Source organism: Chinchilla lanigera, unplaced genomic scaffold (assembly GCF_000276665.1).
Source record: "Chinchilla lanigera isolate Chin_1 unplaced genomic scaffold, ChiLan1.0 scaffold00012, whole genome shotgun sequence".
NCBI lineage: Eukaryota > Metazoa > Chordata > Mammalia > Rodentia > Chinchillidae > Chinchilla > Chinchilla lanigera.
Window position 1 is genome coordinate 28,734,212 of NW_004955413.1, and position 20,524 is coordinate 28,754,735.

General features: G+C 45.1%; 1 protein-coding gene across 1 annotated transcript in view; it reads right to left on the reverse strand.

Annotated features, from left to right (window-relative positions):
- Efcab6 (EF-hand calcium binding domain 6) overlaps positions 1 to 20,524 on the reverse strand; it is a 214,376-nt gene that overhangs the window by 165,132 nt on the left and 28,720 nt on the right. The window contains exons 5-7 of the mRNA XM_005379444.2: positions 19,895 to 20,106; positions 9,970 to 10,058; positions 1,111 to 1,177 (exon numbers count right to left, since the gene is read on the reverse strand). Coding sequence (XP_005379501.1) covers positions 1,111 to 1,177; positions 9,970 to 10,058; positions 19,895 to 20,106 — 368 coding nt within the window. The remainder of the gene's footprint in view (positions 1 to 1,110; positions 1,178 to 9,969; positions 10,059 to 19,894; positions 20,107 to 20,524) is intronic.

Genomic DNA, 20,524 nt, shown 5'->3' on the forward strand with positions numbered 1-20,524 from the left:
TGGTTTCAAAGTTGCTCATCGCAGCCTTAGTGCTGGTCATTTACAATCCCAGCCCGGGTCCGTTTGCTGCATGCGAAAAACAATGCTTTGTTATCTATCTGCAGCTATGTCATGCTGTTAACACAAATGTTATAAACAGCTGACCGACCCAGGAGGATTTCACAAATAAAAGACCTGCACCAAAAATAGTATCACCCATACCACACATTTCTAACAGAATAACCAGTGGACCACAACAGAAGAAAGGGATAATTATGTCAGGGTTCCTACTGATGCCAGCTACCGCCAAACAGGTTTTGAGGAATGCATAATGCTACAAAAATCACCACATTAAGACGAATTGTCTGGCGTTCATGGTTGCAGCCAGGAAACTTGAAGCAAACATTTTGTGGCTCACTGGGTATTTTTGATTTTGAAATGTTTGAAAGTCTCAGAAGAGTTCAAAAAAGAAAGAAAATTTGTCACATTTCAAACCAACATATTGCATCAAATAAATTAAAACATGATTCTCAAACTGCTCGGGTAAGTGACAGGCTCAAATGCATTTTAAAAAGGCGCCCGATTCCAAGCCCCGTGCGACATCGCCGTCTCCTCCTCCCATCTTGAGCTGCGAGCGAGACCTAACCATCATGAGCGCAGACAACGAGGCCACATGCTCTCCCTCCAAACACGCGCCGCAGCTCCCGTGGCTAAATCACTTCAGCCTTAAATATGGATCGCTTTGAGTTGGCCTGGTTATTTTTACCACGCTGCTTTTGATTGGCATTTACTGCTGAAAAGCAGTTGTTTCCTCCTCCTAAAGAAAAACCTGCTCGGTCTTACCACAAAAACAGAAAAGGCAGCCCTGCTAATAAAGATCCAAAGTTAATGCTAACGTAATTAATATTCCAGGATTTCTGCCGGTGCCACTCATCAGAAGCGATGCCATCCCAGGCAAAGCCACAGAATGTGGCTTTCACGTCGACCTGGGCTGGGCCCCGCTGAGCCAGGCGGCTTCGATGTGAGAGCTCGCTGACAAGGCGCGGAACTGTGTGCCGCCATCTCCCGGGCTGGTAACTATGGCTGACTGAGAGTGTGTGGGGAGGGAGTGCTTTTAAAGACCTCCGTTACCTTTTCTCCGACTTGCATCTCAAGTTCTTTCAGTGTCCGGCAGCGGTCCATTTCATTCCCTACTCCCCTTCCAAATGAAAACAAAGTATCTTTGTTAAAATGTTTGAACCAGACATTTGTTAACCATTAACCAAAATGTCTATGCAGGCACAGATCATAGAGATTTCTGAACAATCTCTTTTAATATAATGACATTTATTTCCTACCCAGGAGTGAGGGAAGAAGTGGGTTAAAACACTGATGACTCCATACCTAAATGTGCAGTTAGGAGGTGGGCTGGTGGGAAGGGGAGGAGGAGGCGTGCAGCTGGGGGCGTGGCCTGGAAGGGTGCATGTCCACCCCCAGCTCCTCCCTTCCCTCTGTGCTTCCCGGCCACCATGATGTGAGCAGATTTTCCTCTGCCAGGCCCTTCCACCATGCCTTCCTGCCTTGGAACCAGCTGACCACGGACTGAAATTGTGAACCAAAATCACCCTCTCCTCCTTTAAGTTGTAAGTGTCAGGTGTGTGCCAGCAATAAGAAAGTGACTAAGAGAGCTGCCCATTTCATCTCACTGGGACCTGTGGATCAGGGACCACCACTGTCCTGACTTTACAGACCCGGAGCCAAGGGTCTTCCCGGGTGAGGGGAATGAGGTCAGATACGGGCAAGTGCAGGTGACTGGTTCAGAACCAGCTGCAAAGTCCCTCCTGCTACGCTTTGTCCTGACATTGCAGGGCTCCCCGTCCTCACGGGGGAGGACTTTACAGCTGATGTGCATCTGTACCATCCCTTGGGCTTCACTGACCAGAGAGATGCTGTCAATTACTGGCAACAGTGACAGATGGTAAGTAAGTAAGGTGAAATAATAACAGTCTGTGAAGAAAATACAAGTACACAGGGGGATAAAAAGGAGACAGGGAAGATGCGATGACTCTTTTGGACAGGATGGGCAACAAAAGCCTCGGTGACCAAGTGTCATGGAATGGAGACCCAGGCACTGAGGGGTGACAGAGCTCTCCAGACACACAGAGGGGATGTGCAGCCAAGCGCCTGGCACATCCGGTGCCAGCAGGACTGAAGCAGGGAGGCCAGAGCTGGAGGAGCATGCAGAGGTGCATTGGCTAAGTCCAGGTGCAGAGGAAGAAGCCTGCCTCAGGAGCACAAGGATCTGGACTCGGAACTAAGGGAAGAGGAGCCATCTGAACATTTGAAGCAGGAATTACCTTCACGTTACATAGGAGGCCCCAAGCCTCAGAGAGGTTAAGTGGTCTGCTTTAAAGATAGCACTGGTCAGTAATCCAAATCTCCTGATACCATGCTGCGTGTGCTATTTTAATACTGTTTTAATGACCTATTCAGTAGATGCAAATCCCCATAACATACTGTCGTGATTCAGATCTGGGGTGTCCTCCACAAGTCTCCTGTGTTTGGAAGATGATCAGACCACGGGAGTGCCATATTCATCAGCGGTATTCACAGCTGACTTGCCCTTAGGAGGTGGGGCCTGGTTAGAGGTGGGTCCCTGGGGGCTGGTCTGGAAGGGTATGTTTCCCTCCTCACTCCTCCCTTCTCTCATTGCTTCCTGACGACCATGAGGTAAGCAGCTCTCTTCTTCATAGGCCCTTCCATCATGCCATTTCTGCCTGAGGGTCAGCTGACCATGCACTGAAACCTCTAAAACTGTGAGCCTAAAACCTTTCTTCAGATTGTGAGTGTCGGGTGTTGTGTCTCAGCAATGGGGAAAGACATACAGGTTTAAGCACTAAGAATAAAAATCAAATGCCTGTGTAGCTACCACCCAGCTAAAGAAATGGAACAGTACTAGGGATTCAGAGCTCCAGTAGACACTGTCTCCCCAGCTACACCTCCTGCCTCCCTGCACTCCCGCATGCATGGGGCCCAAACTGCAGCCCAACTTCTTCCTCCACCCACACTTTCCTTCAAGGTGGCCCCTAATCTACCTCTCCCCACAAATTCTATCTCAGTCTGTGCTGCAGGAGAACCCCACCTGTGACCATCAGTTGTCAGATACTACTTTAGTGACATTAGGTCTCCATAGATTATTATTAAATGGTCTGTCCTTTAAAATTTATTCGCTTTTAAACTTTCATGCTTATACAATATTTAGGCTTTTCTCTTACTGGGCTCTTTCTGGTTGTCTAGTCAGACAATCTTTGTCTTTTAAGCAGAACATTTATTATAATTAAATGCTTAAGTCTCAAAAATTGATTTTGCCTGAAATCAATATAGCTACCTCTACTTTCATTTCTTTTTGTATGATATAATTGCTTTCTCCTCTTGTATCTCTCAACCTACTTCTTTTTATTAAGTGTTCTTTTATTTTTCAAAAGCCAGTAGCTGGAATTTTTATCTAGTCTGATATTCTCCGTCTTTTAACTAGACTATTTAATCCTTTTACATTTAACATAATTTTATAATGTGCATATAAGTACAGGTCTATGAATTTGTGTTCTTTATTTGTTCTAGATTTTTCTATTCTTTTTTAATCTTCTTTTAGACTGAATGTTTTAAAAAGTCATTTCATTTTTTCTCCAACTATCTGGAAATTAAGCATTTTGTTTCTATTTTTTGGTGATTATTCTAAAACTCAGGATGTGAGTACATATTTCAATGCTCAGAATTAATCAGTACCCCTCTCCACCTCCCTGCTAGTAAGTGGAATTGAGAAGATTTTAACTCAATTCATGTACTGTCAGCTTGCTGTTAAATATTTTAATTGTAAACATTTTATTCAACACATACAAAAACTTTGTAGCCATTTTGTACAGCCAGTAGTCATTTCTTTTACCCTCATGCTGCCAGCTGTCCCAAAACCTCAGACCATCCACCTGAGATCACCTCCCTTTTGCCTTGGTCATACCTCTTAGTCAAGCTCTGCAGGATTTAAATTACCTGGGGTTTTGTCTTAAAATGTCTTTAACCTCAGGCTTTATTTTTTAATGTTCCTCAATGACTTTTATCATGTCTCTAATCTCCAAAATTTCAGAATAAGCTCTCAAGATTGAGAGCCATTAGAAGCCTACAGGGTCAAGATGCTATGTGGCGGGCTTCTCCCGCACGGCTTCCTTTGCTGGTAGCTTCTAGGGCTGCTTGCTTCCCCTATTTTTTTCTCTGCCACGGGCTGCCTGCCTAGACTGGTCTTCATCCACATCTGCTCTTTTAACCGTGTTCCACTGCCACAGTCCCCTTCATCCCTGAGAGTGTTGGTAGGTGGCTGGTGGAGCGGCAGTGCAGACTGTCTCTGTGAGTAAATTCAGCTTCACGTCATGTCAGGCTCTGCAGTAAGTGCTCCAGGGCCTGGAGGTGAGCCATCGCATGCAGTGCCAGAACGCTGTTCAGATCTTCTGCTAGACCTGGGTTGATGGTGTTACACGGGGAAGACTTCAGTTACTATTGGGCTGAGTGTCGCACGGATGACCTAATCATGTGCAGGGGCGCTTTCTTCGGCACACAGGTGAAAGTGTCCTACATGTCCACCAGAAGCAAGACTCAAAGGTTAAATGTGGCAGAACAGTTCTTTGGGTGTTTCTGACAGATGGCTGCTCCGCCCATTATTACAGGTAATGTAGGGTGCTCTGTGCTGCACACAATGATAGTTCCGTGTTTTGCATTTATCAGGGTTCATACAGTCAGGGACAGTTTCCCTTACATCATTCAGGTCACAAATATCTCTGGAAGTAAATATCCTTTGGAGTCTTCATGTTGCTTCTGACTGAGTTGATTCCCACTGACTATTCAGGACCCCCTCTGTGCAAACAGTGCTGATGAGGCAAAAGCGGCCAGCGGAGATGTGAAGCCACTTCCGGGCGGTTTGCAGTCCACATTCTCTAAGGCGCCAGGCTCAGGCAGTGTAGAAACGTGACCTAACGTGGCATATTTCTGGGCGGGCGTGCTATGACCAGACTGTTAGGTCCTACTGCCATAAATTCAAGATCTTCAAGCTGCAGCTCCGTTGAAGTCCCAAGATTCAGCCCCAGCTTCATGACTCGATAACTGAATGACTGCACCAAATACAGCACACTTCACCCGTTGAATGTCATAGCTTGGCACACAGGACATGACAGTGTGGGCTTCCGAGCCTGTGACCACGGGGCTGGTGGGGAGCCGCAGCCCCTGCTGTCCGGTGTCGGGAGACAGGACAGCACTGCATGGCTCCAGCCCAGGAAAACTTCAAGGTTCAAACTGTGAAGCACGATTTCTACCAAGTGCACAGGGCTTTCTTATCATCACACAGCCGAGCGACCATCAAGACAAAGCACCCCAAATCAGGGTGTACCTGTGCTCTGCTATCAGCAGACGAACGTACACTGCGGCAAGGAGAGAAGAACGCAGGGCCCCGCGGGAGACACTTACTCTTAGGGATGTGGAGCAGGGTTCCGGAGCGGCAGATACTCACTTCAGCGCCCTGAAGAGACTGCCGCACTGCTCTGCTGCTGTTGTCTGTCACGGCCACCGCTGCGAGGCAGGTGTCACCGCGGCCCCTCTGCCCTCAGCTTAGCTTCTCCTCTCCCTGCCTTCGACATTTTCTCCTTCACTTTAGTTTTCTACAGTTTCGCAGTGCTACGTCTACTTATGCTTTTGTTTTTCATTACCTGGCTTGAGGCTCTCAGGGATTATCTTTTCAGATAGTATTTCTGCCCTGATCTTTGTCATATGGGTTTGGATCCAGTGTGCCCCTGCTAAGTCAAATGCTGCCAATAGAAGTGCAGCCTTCAGGCCACAAGCTCCTCTCTCATGGAGCTGACTGGGTGTCCCTCTAAACAGGCATGAGGAGCAGGGTTGACCCCCTCTTGCCCTCCTGCTTTCTTCCACGTGACAGTGCAGTTAAGAAGGCTGTCACTGGCACTGGTGCCTTGGTCTCAGGTTTTCCAGCCTTCAGAAATGTGAGAATTAAATTTTTGTTCTTATGAATCACCCAGGCTTAGTATTCTGGTATAGCAACACCAAACAGACTAAGACAAAGAAATCCAGGTACAAGTTCCTTAAGCCTCCTCTATCAAGCCTCCGTGTCTCTCACTCCTGGCATCTGTATTTTATATCTCTTTTTCTTTCTGTGCTGCATTCTGAGTAATTCCTTCAGGTCTATCTTCCACTCCATAAGCGCTCTTTTCAACCATGTTTATTCCTTATTTTCAGCTATCCACTGAATTTTTTTTTTTCTTCTTGTCCTGGGAATTAAACTCATGACCTTGTGCTTGCCAGGCAGGCACTGTGCCGCTGAGCTAAATCCCCAGCCCCTATCCACTGAATTTTATACCTATAATTATTGTATTTTTCAGTAGCAGAAGTTCTACTTTATTTTTTCCTCAACATAATTATGTTTATTCTCTAAAAGTCTTACAGTCTATCAATATGTTTATTTTCCCAGCTAGATATTACCAAGAACAGCCTTTTCTCCCGTTATCACCCAACAAGGATTTACAACCAAACTGCCAAACCCCTTCTGCCACTGGGCTGCCCTCTGACTCTGTAAGGTATTTAGCCAACATGTCAGTGTGCCTCAGTTTTACAAAGCATTACTGTAAAAACAAATGTAAATATAACCCACTCTCCAAAACAAAGGATTCCTGAATACACTAAAAAAAAATACTTTAGTAAATTAACTTTTACCATAAAAAAATCAACAGAGTGCCAATAGTATGAGCAAACAATGTCAGAGACTTTAAGAACTGATAATGAATATGTTTATACAGTTTCAGTCTCTTTTTCACCTTAGGGGGCAGATAGGAAACAACCATACAAATGTGTAGGAGCAGTGGGCCAACTCTAATCTCAGTCTTTTATGATGATTTGGGTACTGACAAATATCACATTTTTGGTGAATCTGCCCATTCCATGGATGTCTCCTTACACGTACATGAGTGGTAGCTAATACCTGCCTAGCAGTTCACAGACATTAGGTCTCTGGCCACTGGCATCAAAGCTTTTTAGAAAAATCATTTTGAGTAGCAAGTTGCTCTCCCCCCATGTCTGAGCTCTGCAGTAGAGCAGGAGCAGTTTACCACCCCTACCAAAGCTCTTGTAGAGGGTTCCAGCTTCCTGGACTGGGGAAGGTGCAAAGGATTGATTCACATAAATAAACAACTTTTCACAGGCTACAAGGGGGAGAAACTTTTTGATGACATGAATGAGTCCCTGGATCATTTGTGTTTGCTCTACAGTCACTTCTTGGCTTTCACTACGGGGGGGTTTCCCACAGCCATAAGCAGGATGTCCGTTTTTTCTTGGTGTTGCCAGCACCTTCCTCTGTCCCCAGTGAAACTGCAGCAGAACAGGAGGCCTCTCTTTTCCTTTCTTTAAATATGTTAGATCCTCAGTTTAGATGATCTCGCTGATAGCACCAATGTTTCAGGTGTTTGCACACATGATTCTACTGCATGATGTTTCTGTTGGTTAGCAGTCCTCATTCTTTGTTTCTTCATATGTTTTTAAGATTGTGTGTGTGTGTGTGTGTGTGTGTGTGTGTGTGTGTGTGTGTGTGTGAGACCTGATGTTCCTCCCACTTTATCTGTAGAGACTCTTCAGGAGCTAAATGGCAGAATCATCATTCCGCTGCGAAAGGCACAGTTAGTCCGGAACCACTTGTAAATAAATCTCTAGTCTCAGACTTTTCAGACCGTGCAGGTAACATTCATTCAGATACAAAGCTGCATGAAAATCAACTTGCAATTACAATTTTTTCCTACTCGCTCAATGCCGGTATTGACACAGGTGGGTTTCCTGTTGTGCTCTTCTGCTAGTAATTATTTGTTCACGAGATCGCAGCTGCCCCACCTTCACACGCAATCCTCCTCTCGTGGTGTCTTCCACCTGAAGCCGGCCCCTTAGGCTTTATATCTTGTGCCCTTTAAGAGAGCAACTTATCCTTTCCATCTTAATCATCAGATTAAAGTTTCACAGTAGGGAACAAAAAGCCCTTCCTACTTTCAGGGTTTCTAGCTATTTTAGTTTTCCCAACAAAGAATATTTAGACGAGGTTATGATCCACACAGCAATCTTATCTCACAAATGGGGATGGTTTTAGGTCAAGAGCACGAAGATATAGTCCACAGAACAACAGCCATTGTTTTGAGTGAGCCTGGAGCCCGCGGCTCAAGGAGCATTCGCTAAATAGCACACAGATGCTCCAGACCATAGAGCGTCCCTTAGCCCATTTTCTGTTGCTGTCACACGATACCTGAGTCTTGGAACTTAATAAAGAAAAAAGGTATATTTTGACATTTTGGCTCATAGTTCTAGAGACCTGAAAGTTCAAGACAGCGTTTGAAGATGGCTCTGTAGTGAGGGCCTCATGCTGTTTCACAGGCGGATTGCAGGGGCACCCGGAAGAGAGAGGACATAAACACCATCCTTGTTTTATAACAGCTGCTCACGGTGGTAACTCATCTAGTCCCCATGAGAGCGAGAGTAAGAACTCATGCCATGAAAGGCATTTTCCTTTCATGCGGGCTCCGCCTCCTGACCCGAGCACCTTCCATCAGCAGCCCTGCCGCTCACTGACACCCCAGGAATCGAGGTTTGAATACAGGGCCGCATCATAGCCGAGAGGCAAAGCCTTTGTCATTCCAGCTAGAGATGCTGCGTAAGTTATTTTTAGTTGTGATTTTTTAAAAAGCACATAACAAAATTTACCATCTCGATCATTTAAGTGCACAACCCAGTAGTGTTAGTGTGTTAACACTGTTGTGCTGAAGATCTTGTTCACCTGCCCACTAAACATCAGTTCCCCATTTCCACACCGCTCTAACCCTCACGCCTAAGCCGCGTGGGTGACGGGTTCAGTCAGGTCAGCGATACTGGCAATACCAAAACTTGCTGACATTTCAGGATCAGATTTAATTCTTCTCCTTGTTTACTTGACTCTTGAGAAAATAAAGCTTATGCATCTAGAGTCAAATAATTAGCAAATGTTATATTACTAAAACAGTATTTCCTAAATCATACACTAGAACCAAAGAACTTCACTGCTTTTACAAACATAAGGGTCATCAAGGTCATACTGCAACCCCTTCATTTTGAAAACAAAGCAAACAAGCCCTAGGCTCATGCTACAGCCAGGAAACACTAAAGGAGCTCATACAAGGATCAGTTTTAACATTCCATTTCTAGCCACCAGAACATGATCACTTTCCAGTGAACAACTCGGGCAGTATACAAAAGCCAACCAATTTAAAATTTGGCTTAATGTTTTACTTCAAAATTAAAATCAATTATTTCCAAATCTAAAATACATTGTATGAAGTGTATTTGCGTTTGTATTTATCTGATTTTAACTTGTTATATTTACATTTTATTATTATACTATCACATCTCTAATTCTGAAATATAGTCTATATAGATGTTAGAATCTTCTCTAAATAAAATTTTGGCTAAGGATTAAGCCTATAAAATTCTATATGGACAAGCTCTGCCAACCCATCTATATTAGTCAGATCTCCTATTACTGGACACAGTACCCAACAGTTTGACTTGGTTCATGGTTTCAGAAGCTTAGTCCATGGTCAGCTGGCTCCAAGGCAGGAGCATCACGGCAGAAGAATATGGAGAAGCAAGGCTGCTTTACTTCATGGCAGCCAGGAAGCAGAGTAAGGAAACAGTGAAAAAAGGGGCCAGGGATCAGACAGAGACCCCAAGGTCATGCCTTCATGACCTGCCCAGACATACCGGGAAGTGTGCTTCCTTATGCCCTGGATGGTCCCAGCCCAACCAAGATGACACAGTTTGACTTAACTGTCACATCATTTTTCACATAGACACTGAAATCTGTTGATATGATTATCTCAGATGGCTTTATGTCATAGCTGTTACTCAATCTTCCGAATTTCATATTTTCATATGTATGAACAAGACACTTACCTCTTTATGACATTTATATTTAGGTCAGTTCCACCAAACCTGGACAGGAACTCAAAGTACGGTACACCACCAGAGCTCGTGAGAGGGATCTATACTCCAACAAGAAAATGACAGCATGTTAGGAAATTCAGATCCAAGCACTGGACTGTATGGCAGGTTTCCAAATCATAGTGTAATGTAGAATACTATTAATGGAATAGCATTCTATTAAACTTTACAATTACTTATCCAGCTGTCCCGGTTGACATGCACATATATGAATGTCAGTCTGCGCTCAACTAAAGTCAATGAGTTATCTACAAAATTATCTAAAATCTAATTTTAAATCCAGCTAAATCTAAAATCTATCTAAAAAGTGAAATTAGGATAAATATATTCTAATATTTCATATATATCTTAGAAGCTGAGGCAGAGCTCAATTTTACACTCATGTCAGATGAACTTTCTGGATAGTCATACTGCTTTAGGACAAAAAAAATCATTCTTAAGTTTAAAATTCTATAGAGGATGCTATTGGGTCCAGTGGGTCAGTCTGAACTGGAAAGAAATAAAGGCGTTATCACAGTGTTTAACTTACTGAAGTTGGCAAGTGTGCTGTGATTATGTAAGAGAATAGCTCTTATCAGGAAACATGAGATGTGGCTGAAAATATGGTGTGTGTTTAAATAAAACATTACAGTCAAAGACACATTGCCCTTCATCACTCTCAAAATGTTCCCCTGGCTTCAAACACAGTTATCCCATTGTTCTTGCTACTTTCTGCAGGAGTTCTGGAAGTGCTCTTACGTGAGTGTCTGTGGTTGTTCTGTCATGGCTGCTTTCATGTCTTGCATCAATTCAAAACATCTGCCCTCCATGGTCATTTTGACTTTGGGAAAGAACCAGAAGTCACCCAGTGCCGATTTTGATGAACGAAGTGGATGAGGGCACACTGTGATGTTTTTACAGTCTGACTTTCTGTTGGCTGGAGCTCAGCAACAGCATTCACTATATTTCTTATTATGCCTTGTAAAGACACTCACAGAAGAGGACTTCCAGAACTGCTGCAGAAAGTGGCAGAAGGATGGGACAAGTATGATCAAAGTGAGGGGAAATACTCTGAGGGGGATTCATGGTAATGTGTCTTTTACGGTAATAAAATTTTTAAATTTAAACATTCGCTATATATATATATATATATTTTTTTTTTTTTTTTTTTGGTTTTTCTCCGGTACCGGGAATCGAACTCATGACCTTGCGCTTGCCAGGCAGGCGCTTTTGCCGCTGAGCTAAATCCCCAGCCCCTTCGCTGTATATTTTAATCATCCCTTGTCTACACTGAACTGTTCAGGACTGAAGAGCTATGATATCAGCAATTTCTCAAATTATTTTTTAGAAAAAGTATTATATGTATATTGAGTGTATTTGTTACACACACACACACACAATGAGAGATCACAGGAGAAGCAAACAAGGTACAGTGTTCATAACAGGTAAATCTAAGTAGAGAGTAAATGAGTATTATCTGTGCCATATGGGAACTATTCATTTGTACCATTCTTACAGCAACTTTTCTAGAGGTTGAAATTACTTCTAAATAAAAAGTTGCATTTTTAAATAAAAATAATTATTCTAAAAAGCTTTATGAATCTAGAATTTAAATACACAATAAGCATATAAACATATACTAAGTATATGTAATTAATATAAATATATTCTATTAAGCGTCATGCAGCTACCCAAAGTGCAACTTCCCGCCCAGCCGAATGGCTCCCGAATCTGTGCCTCAGGTTTGATATTTATTTGGCCTCGGCGCCTCGCATGGTTATCTCAGTCTCCCCCAAAGGATGCATTTCTCGCTACCGTTTAAAACATGTGAAACTAGGAAACAAGACCAGAGGGAGGAGGCTGGCTCACCAGGGGCCTCTGGAGAAGGCATTTCTTGGAAAGGACACCCATGACTTCATGCTGTGAGTACATTTCTCAGTGGACGTAACTTAGAGTAAATGCTTCGACATTTCCCTCACATTACAGGAGGGCAGCGGCAGATGTTCTGTGTGGTTCTAGGCTGGATCCCGGCACGGCTGAGATAGGAGCCGGGGAGGGAGGAAAGATGATCTACTGGGCCAGCTCCTCCTCAGCAACTGGGCACAGCGCCCCCTGCAGGTTGCATGTGAGAAGCCCTCACTCCACCTGCAGAGGGTGGAGACGTTTTCTATAACTCAGGGCCTCCTCCCCGGCTCTGCCATTAATCACCAGAGATCTATAAATCCAGAGCCCAGGTCATCACACTACAGGAAAAACCCCGCCTACAAAGAAAGACATAGACTGTCAGGCAGTCCCAGCTGTCCACACATTTCACATGGATTCCAAAGTGGCCCATTCCTCGCCCTAACTGGTCTGCAGAGCTAAGCCCCTTGGACAACCAGAGTCCAGCCCACAGGGCTGGTTTGGTGCTGTCCTTCAGTACTTGTGTCTGCTAACCCAAACTGCGCCAAGGTGCGTTGCTGGAAGCCAGTTCTTAGGTTACGGCGGAGTACGGTGGGGTGGGGCTGGGGGTTTTAAATCAGATCCATCATCTGGTAAATATCTTCTAAGAAGAATTTTTCTCTAACTGGGCACAACCACCAGGCCCAGAGCAGAATATTTTTTTCCTTCTGTGGGATCTGTTTCAAGCGGGAACATCCAGAGAATAAGGCCATATTTTCAAACGCAGAATGCCCATCAGTTTTAATGGAAAGTGAGGAAACTAATGGAAGTGGGGCGGGATATAGGTGAAGCTTCCTTCGTCTCACCCTGATCAGCCGTGCAAACGCTCTGGAGCAACACGGGAGCCAAAGGAAACTCAGCCTTGAACTGTTGTGAGGGTGGATTCCGTGCAGTCCTTACTAGACTGTGAGTGTCTGCTTGGGCTTCCGTTAACCTCTGAGAAAGTTAGTGTCACCGCATGGATTTGTCACGGAAAGATCTACGGAAGCCACTCTGCAGAGACAGGGCAGAGCAGGATTGGTGGACTTCATTCCCATGACCTCGGCCTCTCATAAAGCCACCACAGCCCCTGACTGACCACAGTCCCCAACTGGCCCAGAGGCCCCGCAGCCTTCCGGGAAGCCTGCCAAGACCTGCTCTTCCACGAGCCTTTGAAGTTCTTTGGTGCTTGGTGACTTCTTTGAAAAACAGATGTAGCTTTTGAAAACAGATATGCATTTCACATTTTCTGTACTTTTTCTCTTCCTGCATAGCTGATTCACTTGGGAAGGCTGTCAAAATTTTAAATTCCTGTTAGAGCATCACTATAAAGACAGGAAATAATATTTTAACTCTCCATTTGGCACAATGTGTCAGCGACATCAGTCCTCTGAGGAATCAGAAGCAGTGTTTTACACGAGGGCAAACGGCCTTTAGAAGTAAGAGAATGTGACCTATGACTCAGAAATTGCTCTCAGAGGTGGGCGCCGAGAAAACCGGAAACACGACCCACACAAACACTTGGACCTCGGTGGTCACGGCACAGCTACAAAAGTCAGAAAGTGAGAACAATTCCAAGTCCATCAGCTAATGAAAGGGCAAACACAGTGTTCACCCAATGGACTGATATCTGGCCATAAAAAGGAATGAAGGAGTGATCCCTGACAGCGTGCCGAAAGAAGCCAGACACAAAAGATCCTGCATTGTACGATCCGTTCCTAGGAAATGTTTACAATCTACAGGGACAAAAAGGAGATCAGCTGTCTCCGGGTACAGGCAGAAGGAGATGGGAGTAACCACTGAGCATAGGGCTTCTTTTTTGGTGAGGAAGTGGTGATAGCTGCACAACTGGGAATATATTAAAGCATACACCTGGGTGTGGCAGCGCACCCCTGTAATCCCAGCACTCTGGGAGGCTGAGGCAGGAGGATGCTAAATTCAACCCCAGTCTGGGCAGTTTAGTGACTTAGCAAGACCCTGTCTCAAATTTAAAAATGAAAAAAAGGCTGGAGATATATTCTGTGCAAAGGCCCTGGATTCAGTCTCCAGTGCCAAAAAATAAGTAAATAAATAAAATTTTTAAAAGCATTGATTGATACATGTTAAAAGGGTAAAGTTATAGAAATTACAATCTTAATAAAGCTGTTAAAAATGTAGATAACAATAAAGGATGGCATAAAAAAGCAGTTACGTCCTCGTTGTGAAATCCTAGGAGCAAATAAAGGGGAAACATTAAAAAAGGGAAGAGAAAACTCCTTGTCTCCCTTCTCCACCCCAAGTCCCCTTTCCACAGCCATGGGGGGCAGAGGAAGACCGGGTCTGCAGTGTCGGGAGCCACGGGAGCCAGAGGGGGACCTGGGGTGAGGTTGGCATCGTCACAGTGGGGAGCAGAGGGCCACAGGAAGTGCTAGGTCACAGAACGGGGAGGTTGCTTAAACCAGTAAACACGCCAAGAATAATGGAAGAAACCCGCTCAGTGTGAGGGTAGTTACAACCAGGGAACGGGAAAGGGCGGAGTGACCCCTGGAGGGCTGGGTTAGGACTGACGGTACTGGTGTGAACTCTGGGTTTTCAATACCTGCAGATCAACACAGAAAGAGACGTAGCTCTCAATGCAGGCGTACAGGCGGGGACAAGTGGGTCCCCCAATGTCATGAGCCACCCCAGTGCCAGATCCCGGCTTCCCCAATCTTTTTGTACTCCGAGGAGCCAGGACTCTGGGATATCACGAACGATTTGAAGACCAGGGAAAGGGAGGTAGAGGTGAGACTGGGATCTCTGAGGAAGCAAAGAAGGGCTCGAGGAGGGATGAGGACATCAAAAGGACCCAGACCCTGGCCTGCAGGGCTGCCACCAGCCACGCTGGGGTCATCTAAACAGCAAAAGAAAGAGAGTGATGAACGGACTCGCTTATCAGGAAATCTTGAGTCCCTGCAACGGTATAAATAGTAAATGAAAGTCAGATGAAGAATGGGATATTCAGTAATTTCTAAATTTTGCTCACAAAATCTGTCTTAATGACAAAATGCCTCCCATGGGAAAAGTTGAGCAATCCTGTGGCAATCAGTGATCGAAGTGAACCTCAGCAGCAAAGGGACTAGTTCCGGAGTTCTCACAGTAGTGACAATTCAGCCTCGCCACTGTGACATTTCTGCCAGGGACACCGGCCTGCAGGCGGCCATCGGGACACACCAGACAAACCCAGGCCGGGCCACTCCACAGGGCAGGCCTGCTGCGCTCCACAGGTCAATACGTAAGGGTCACGGAAGCCAAGGACAGGTGGAAGACCTGTAACCAGAGAGATGTGAAAAACAGACGCAGGGGCCGGGGATATAGCTCAGCGGCATGGCACCTGCCTGGCAAGCGTGAGGTTGTGAGTTCAATTCCTGGGAGAGAAAACAAAACAAAACAGAATACAAATGCAGTGCAGCTGTGACCTGGATCCTGCCAGGCCTCTGCAGGACAACTGGGAAACCCAGCTGGCATCCAAGGCTGAGATGCGAGCCCTGAGTCAAGGCTGACATCTCTGTTCCGATGGCTGGGTTGTGGCTATTACAGGACAGTGTCCTTGTCTGAAGGAAATTCTAAAATATTTAAAAGTAAAGGAACAACTTACTCCCAAATTGTTTGGGGAAAAAAAATGTTCTTGGCACTGTAATTCCAACTTTTCCGTAACTTTGTGATTGCTTAAAAGAGATGGGAAAGCTCAGAATTTGTGGCAGAGATTTAGGGTGGGGTCAAAAAAGAAGGTACAGGTCTGGAGTTTCCCATTCTTGGTGTCTTTTGGCCGGAGTGCAGGTCACGGGCGGCGCCAGCAGAGTGGCTAAAGCCCCAGGGGATGACCCACTGCTTTCTGGATGAAAAGACAAGCACACCGAACTCAGAGCAACCACGGCCTTGGGAACGCGGGGAAGAGAACCGCTTTCTGGGTGAAACTGTCCCAGGTTTCTAGCTGACCACTGAATCATGCATGTGTAGATCCGACCCAAAGAGGCGCAGCCAAGGACGGAAGGGCTGAGCTGAGACGGGAGCTGTGCCCACTGTGGGCAAGACGGAGTTGGAAGTCGGCTGCCTGTCAAAGCGGAAGTGTCTGAAGCAGGGAGACAGAAGACACCTAGGGAGAGTGGACCTCAGCCCTCCGCGCAGGCGTGGTTGGGCTCGGGTTCTGTTTTCTAAGGTTTGGGTATCGTTTTCCTAACCTAATAAGAGGCTCCCAACAGTCAGCTAAACAGTCGGTTTCTGTAAAGTATGACATGTATCACAACGAGCGGGTCCCTGAGGGAAGGTGAAAGAATTTCTGAGTAACACCGGCCCAGAAGAGGCAAGGAGTACAGGGATGGTCTGGCAAAGAGATGGGAGCAGCAGTCAGGGAAAAGCCCAGCCAAAGAGGGAGTGGGGAGATCCCATAAAGGATACTATGGCCTGGAGGCTGAATAAGCAAAGGATTAGTGGGATGTTCTTATACAGGAATAAAACAGTCCTGCCTCTCTAAAAATTGTCTTTGGTCGGGCGTGGTGGCGCATGCCTGTAATCTCAGCACTAGGGAGGCTGAGGCAGGAAGATTGCTGTGAGTTTGAAACCAGCTTGGGTTACAAAGCGAGTTCAAAGCCAGCCTGAAACCCTGTCTCAAAAAGACAAAATAAATAAATAAATAAAAATAAAAATTGTCTTTGTTCTGTTTGTGCTGATAATTTTAGTTCAATATAGTCTTTTTTTTTTTTTTTTTTTTTTCAAATAAAAACCCTAGGCTGGGGATATAGCTCAGCAGTACAAGTGCCCACCTGGCAAGCCTAAGGTCCTGAGTTCGATTCCTGTACAAAAAAAAGACCAAAAAAAAAGGAATAAATAAAAACCCTAGACTAGGAGTCCCTGTGGCAGCCTGTCCAGGTCCCCTCCTGGTTCAATACCCAGGGGCTTTCTATGTTTCCTGTACAATAAATGCTGCTTTCTGCCTTTGCCCTACAATAAATACTTCCGCTCAGCTCTCTTCTGACTCTCTGCCTTGTAATTCTTTCTAGGTTGAGAGAAGCCCACCAGCTGGACGGTACAGTGTCCCCAGTCCCCAGAGGACTCTGGTGAGATCGAGTCCCCACGGCACCCCTCTCGCTCAGCGCCCTGGTGCGGAAGAACAAGCAGAGCCATGCGCGGCTCTGGAGCGCTGGGAAGGTGGCCAGTCTGAATGATTTGCTGAAACTTTTTTGCTTTACTTAATATCAGCTAATTTGAAATCTAACCATTGTACTGATTCAGTTATTAGAAAACATTTAAGTCTGTTTGGAACAGATGAGGGTGTGAATCTGCTATTGCAACTGGAGGCTTTATGAAATCACAATATAAAGGATTTAAATGAAACCGCAGTTGTCTGAACTGAAGTCTACTTAAGTGGAAAGTATTTGCCAAATTTGAAGATTTAAGCCATGACAAGAATGTTAAATACCTTATTAATAATTTTAACAATGATTACATATTCAAATAATACTTTTGCTACATTTTGTCAAACCATTATTGAAATTAATCCCACTAACTTTTATCTTTTAATGTGGCTATTAATAAATTTTACATTACAAATATGGCTCACGTTATATTTCTTTTGGACAGCCCTGGGCTGGGATATTTCCCAAGTATGCTCAAATATGAGCAATCATGGGCATATGAGCCTTTTCAAGGTAAAAGATAATCAACCCAGGCCAACTCTGAGATGAATAACATGTTAGACTTACCAGACAAAGGCTTTAACACTGTTATTTTAGGGGCTGGGGATTTAGCTCAGCGGCAAAGCGCCTGCCTGGCAAGCGCAAGGTCGTGAGTTCAGTTCCCGGTACCAGAGAAAAACCAAAAAAAAAACAAAAAAACACTGTTATTTTAACGCACTCAATGAGTTAAGAGAAATGTGTTCATAATTGGAGAAAAATCAGAGAGTGTAAGCTGTGTAAATAGAAATTATAAAAAGGAACCAAGTGAGCCAGATGCGGTGGCACGTGCCTCTGATCACAGCTACTTGGGAGGCTGAGGCAGGAGGATGGCAAATTCAAGGCCAGCCTGAGAACCTAGAAAGACACTGACTTAAAATAAAAAATGAAAGAAAGATGCTGGGGATACAACTCAGTGGTAGAGTACTTGCCTAGCATGTGTAGGACCCCTGGATTCAATTACCAGCACCACACACACACACACACACACACACACAAGAACCAAAGGGATATTCTAGAACTGTAATATACAATGTCTAAAGTGCAAGATTCACTGACTGGGCTTCACAGCAAAGCAGACAGAATAAGAACAAGTCAGTAAATCTGAAGCCAGGTCAATAGATATCCTCCAACCTGAAAAACAGAGACAATAAAATATTTCTAAAAATACACAGAGCTTCAGCCACCAGTGGGACAGTGTCAAATATCTAGAAGAAGACATGGTGAGGCAGCAACAATTTTAGGAAACATTGCTGAAAACCTCCACAATTCAGGAAAAGACAAAATTGAAGACAAGAGAAAATGAGCAATACCACGGAAAGCACAAAAAGAAAGAACAGAACTGTGAGAGAGAGAGAGAGAGAGAGAATGAGTGTGTGTGTCAGGCCCTGATTGAAGACTAGAATTTGGGGATATCTAAAACTCACTGAACCGTTTGTTTTCAGGACACACAGATTCTCACATGTAGAAAGTATGGGAGTTGGGTTGGATTGGAATAGCCGGGCATGGCAGCCGGGCATGGCACCTGTAATCCCAGTACTCAGGAGGCAGAGGCAGGAGGATTGCCATGAGTTCAAGGCCAGCCTGAACTACATAGGAGCCCCTGTCTCAAAACCAAACAACCAACAAAGTTCTCTGTGATAGCGTGAGGTCAGACTGTTAAGAATGAACTGATGTGTAGTGTTCACGTCTGTCTGTATACAGGCGCATGTGTGTACAAATTTGGCCACTGATTTGGAAGGAACACTGCTGATACCCCAGCCCAACTTTTCCTCACCTAACCCTGCTATGTTGATCCTTAGAGACTACTTTGGAGAAGGCTGAATTCCCCCTGCGTGTCATGTTCCTTTGCTACAGGCCCTGAGGACCTGGACCGTGAACGTTCCGTTCTTCCCCTCGCCCCAGCAGGGTCCACGCCATTGGTCGGCCGGCAGCCCTCCTTCTGCAAATCCCTGCTGCAGAGCCTTCATGAGCTCCCTACCACATCCAGGAGGAAGCTCAAACTCCATGAAGTGCTCTTCAGGGCTGGCTCTGCTAACCACACCCCTACCTTTATCCTTCACTGAAAATAGGAAAGACTCCACTGGGGTCTTGGAATACACAAGGCAGGCTACGCAAGCACCCGGCTCTCCTGTGGCTGTTCTCTCTGCCTATGCATCCTGAGCCTTCCAGGACTGGGTATGGTGGGACGCACCTGTAATTCCAGCACCCAGGAGGCTAAGGCAGGAGGATCACTGCAAATTCAAGGCTGCCTGGGCTACATAGTGAATTCTGAACTACATAGTGAGACCCTGTCTCGAAAAAAAAACAAACCCCCCCAAAATAGCCTTGCAGCACCATCCCTCACTCACAGATAGCTCACCAGCCTCAGCTCCTGGGCATCATATAGCAATCGTACCCCAGCCCTGGCTACCACCCAACACCTGCCTCCCTGGGCCATGAATTCCTCAAGGGTGGCCGGTGCTTGGTATATACGGACCCCCGGTGCACTGGCAAGCATATATGGGAGATGCTTGATACCCTTTGGTGCAAGGGTACTTGCCAAAATATTAAATTCCAAAATGCAAGTTGATCAGATGCTCTTTTAAGAAAGCTTTAAAGAAAAGAAAAACTAGAAGAAAGTGGCTTGCACTGCTACATGCAAAAGACGACCAAGCCGAAGAGGGCTGTGACCTTCCACGTTGGCCAGAACTCAACTGAGGAAATTAGAAGAAACGAGCACACTTTAAGCTGCTCCTTGGGGACCATGGGGAGAGAAGTCTGAAGGGGTCCCGAAGGTCACTGCGTACCTGGGCCAGCACATCCTGGAACTGCTCCCTGGTGAGCGGGAGCAGGAAGGTGGCGATTATTCTCTTCAGCTCGCCCCTTGTCACCGTCAGGTCCTGGCCAGTATCGAGCAGCTGGAAGGCTTTTTTCAATTCATCCTTTTTGTCAGTGATTTTTTGAAATAAAATCCGCTTAACATCTAAGAAGGACAGCACTGGATTTGCAGCAGCTGAGGCTGTAAAAGGGATACAGAAATTAATTAAAAATGTATAAAGCTAAGTGACTAAATAAAAACTGCTGCACTGAACCAAGGGGCATTTCTTCTGCTAAATTTAGGTTTCTGTGTCTAATCATTTGAGGGTTTGTAATGGAAAATCTACAGTCATTTTTCTCCTCTGAAATTTGGTACAGAATAACATTAATGACATTAGTAAGAAGAAAAAAAAATAAAACAAGAGGCAAAGATAATCTTCCCTATTGGGATATTAAAAGAAAAACATGAATATTGGAAGAAAATTTAGCCAAGAGTTAATATCAAATTAATCTTTAAAGGGCCATAATCACCTTTCATGGCTTTCCCAATTCTTTTTTTTTTTTTTTTGGTTTTCTTCCAATACCAGGAATCAAACTCACAACCTCACGCTTGCCTGGCA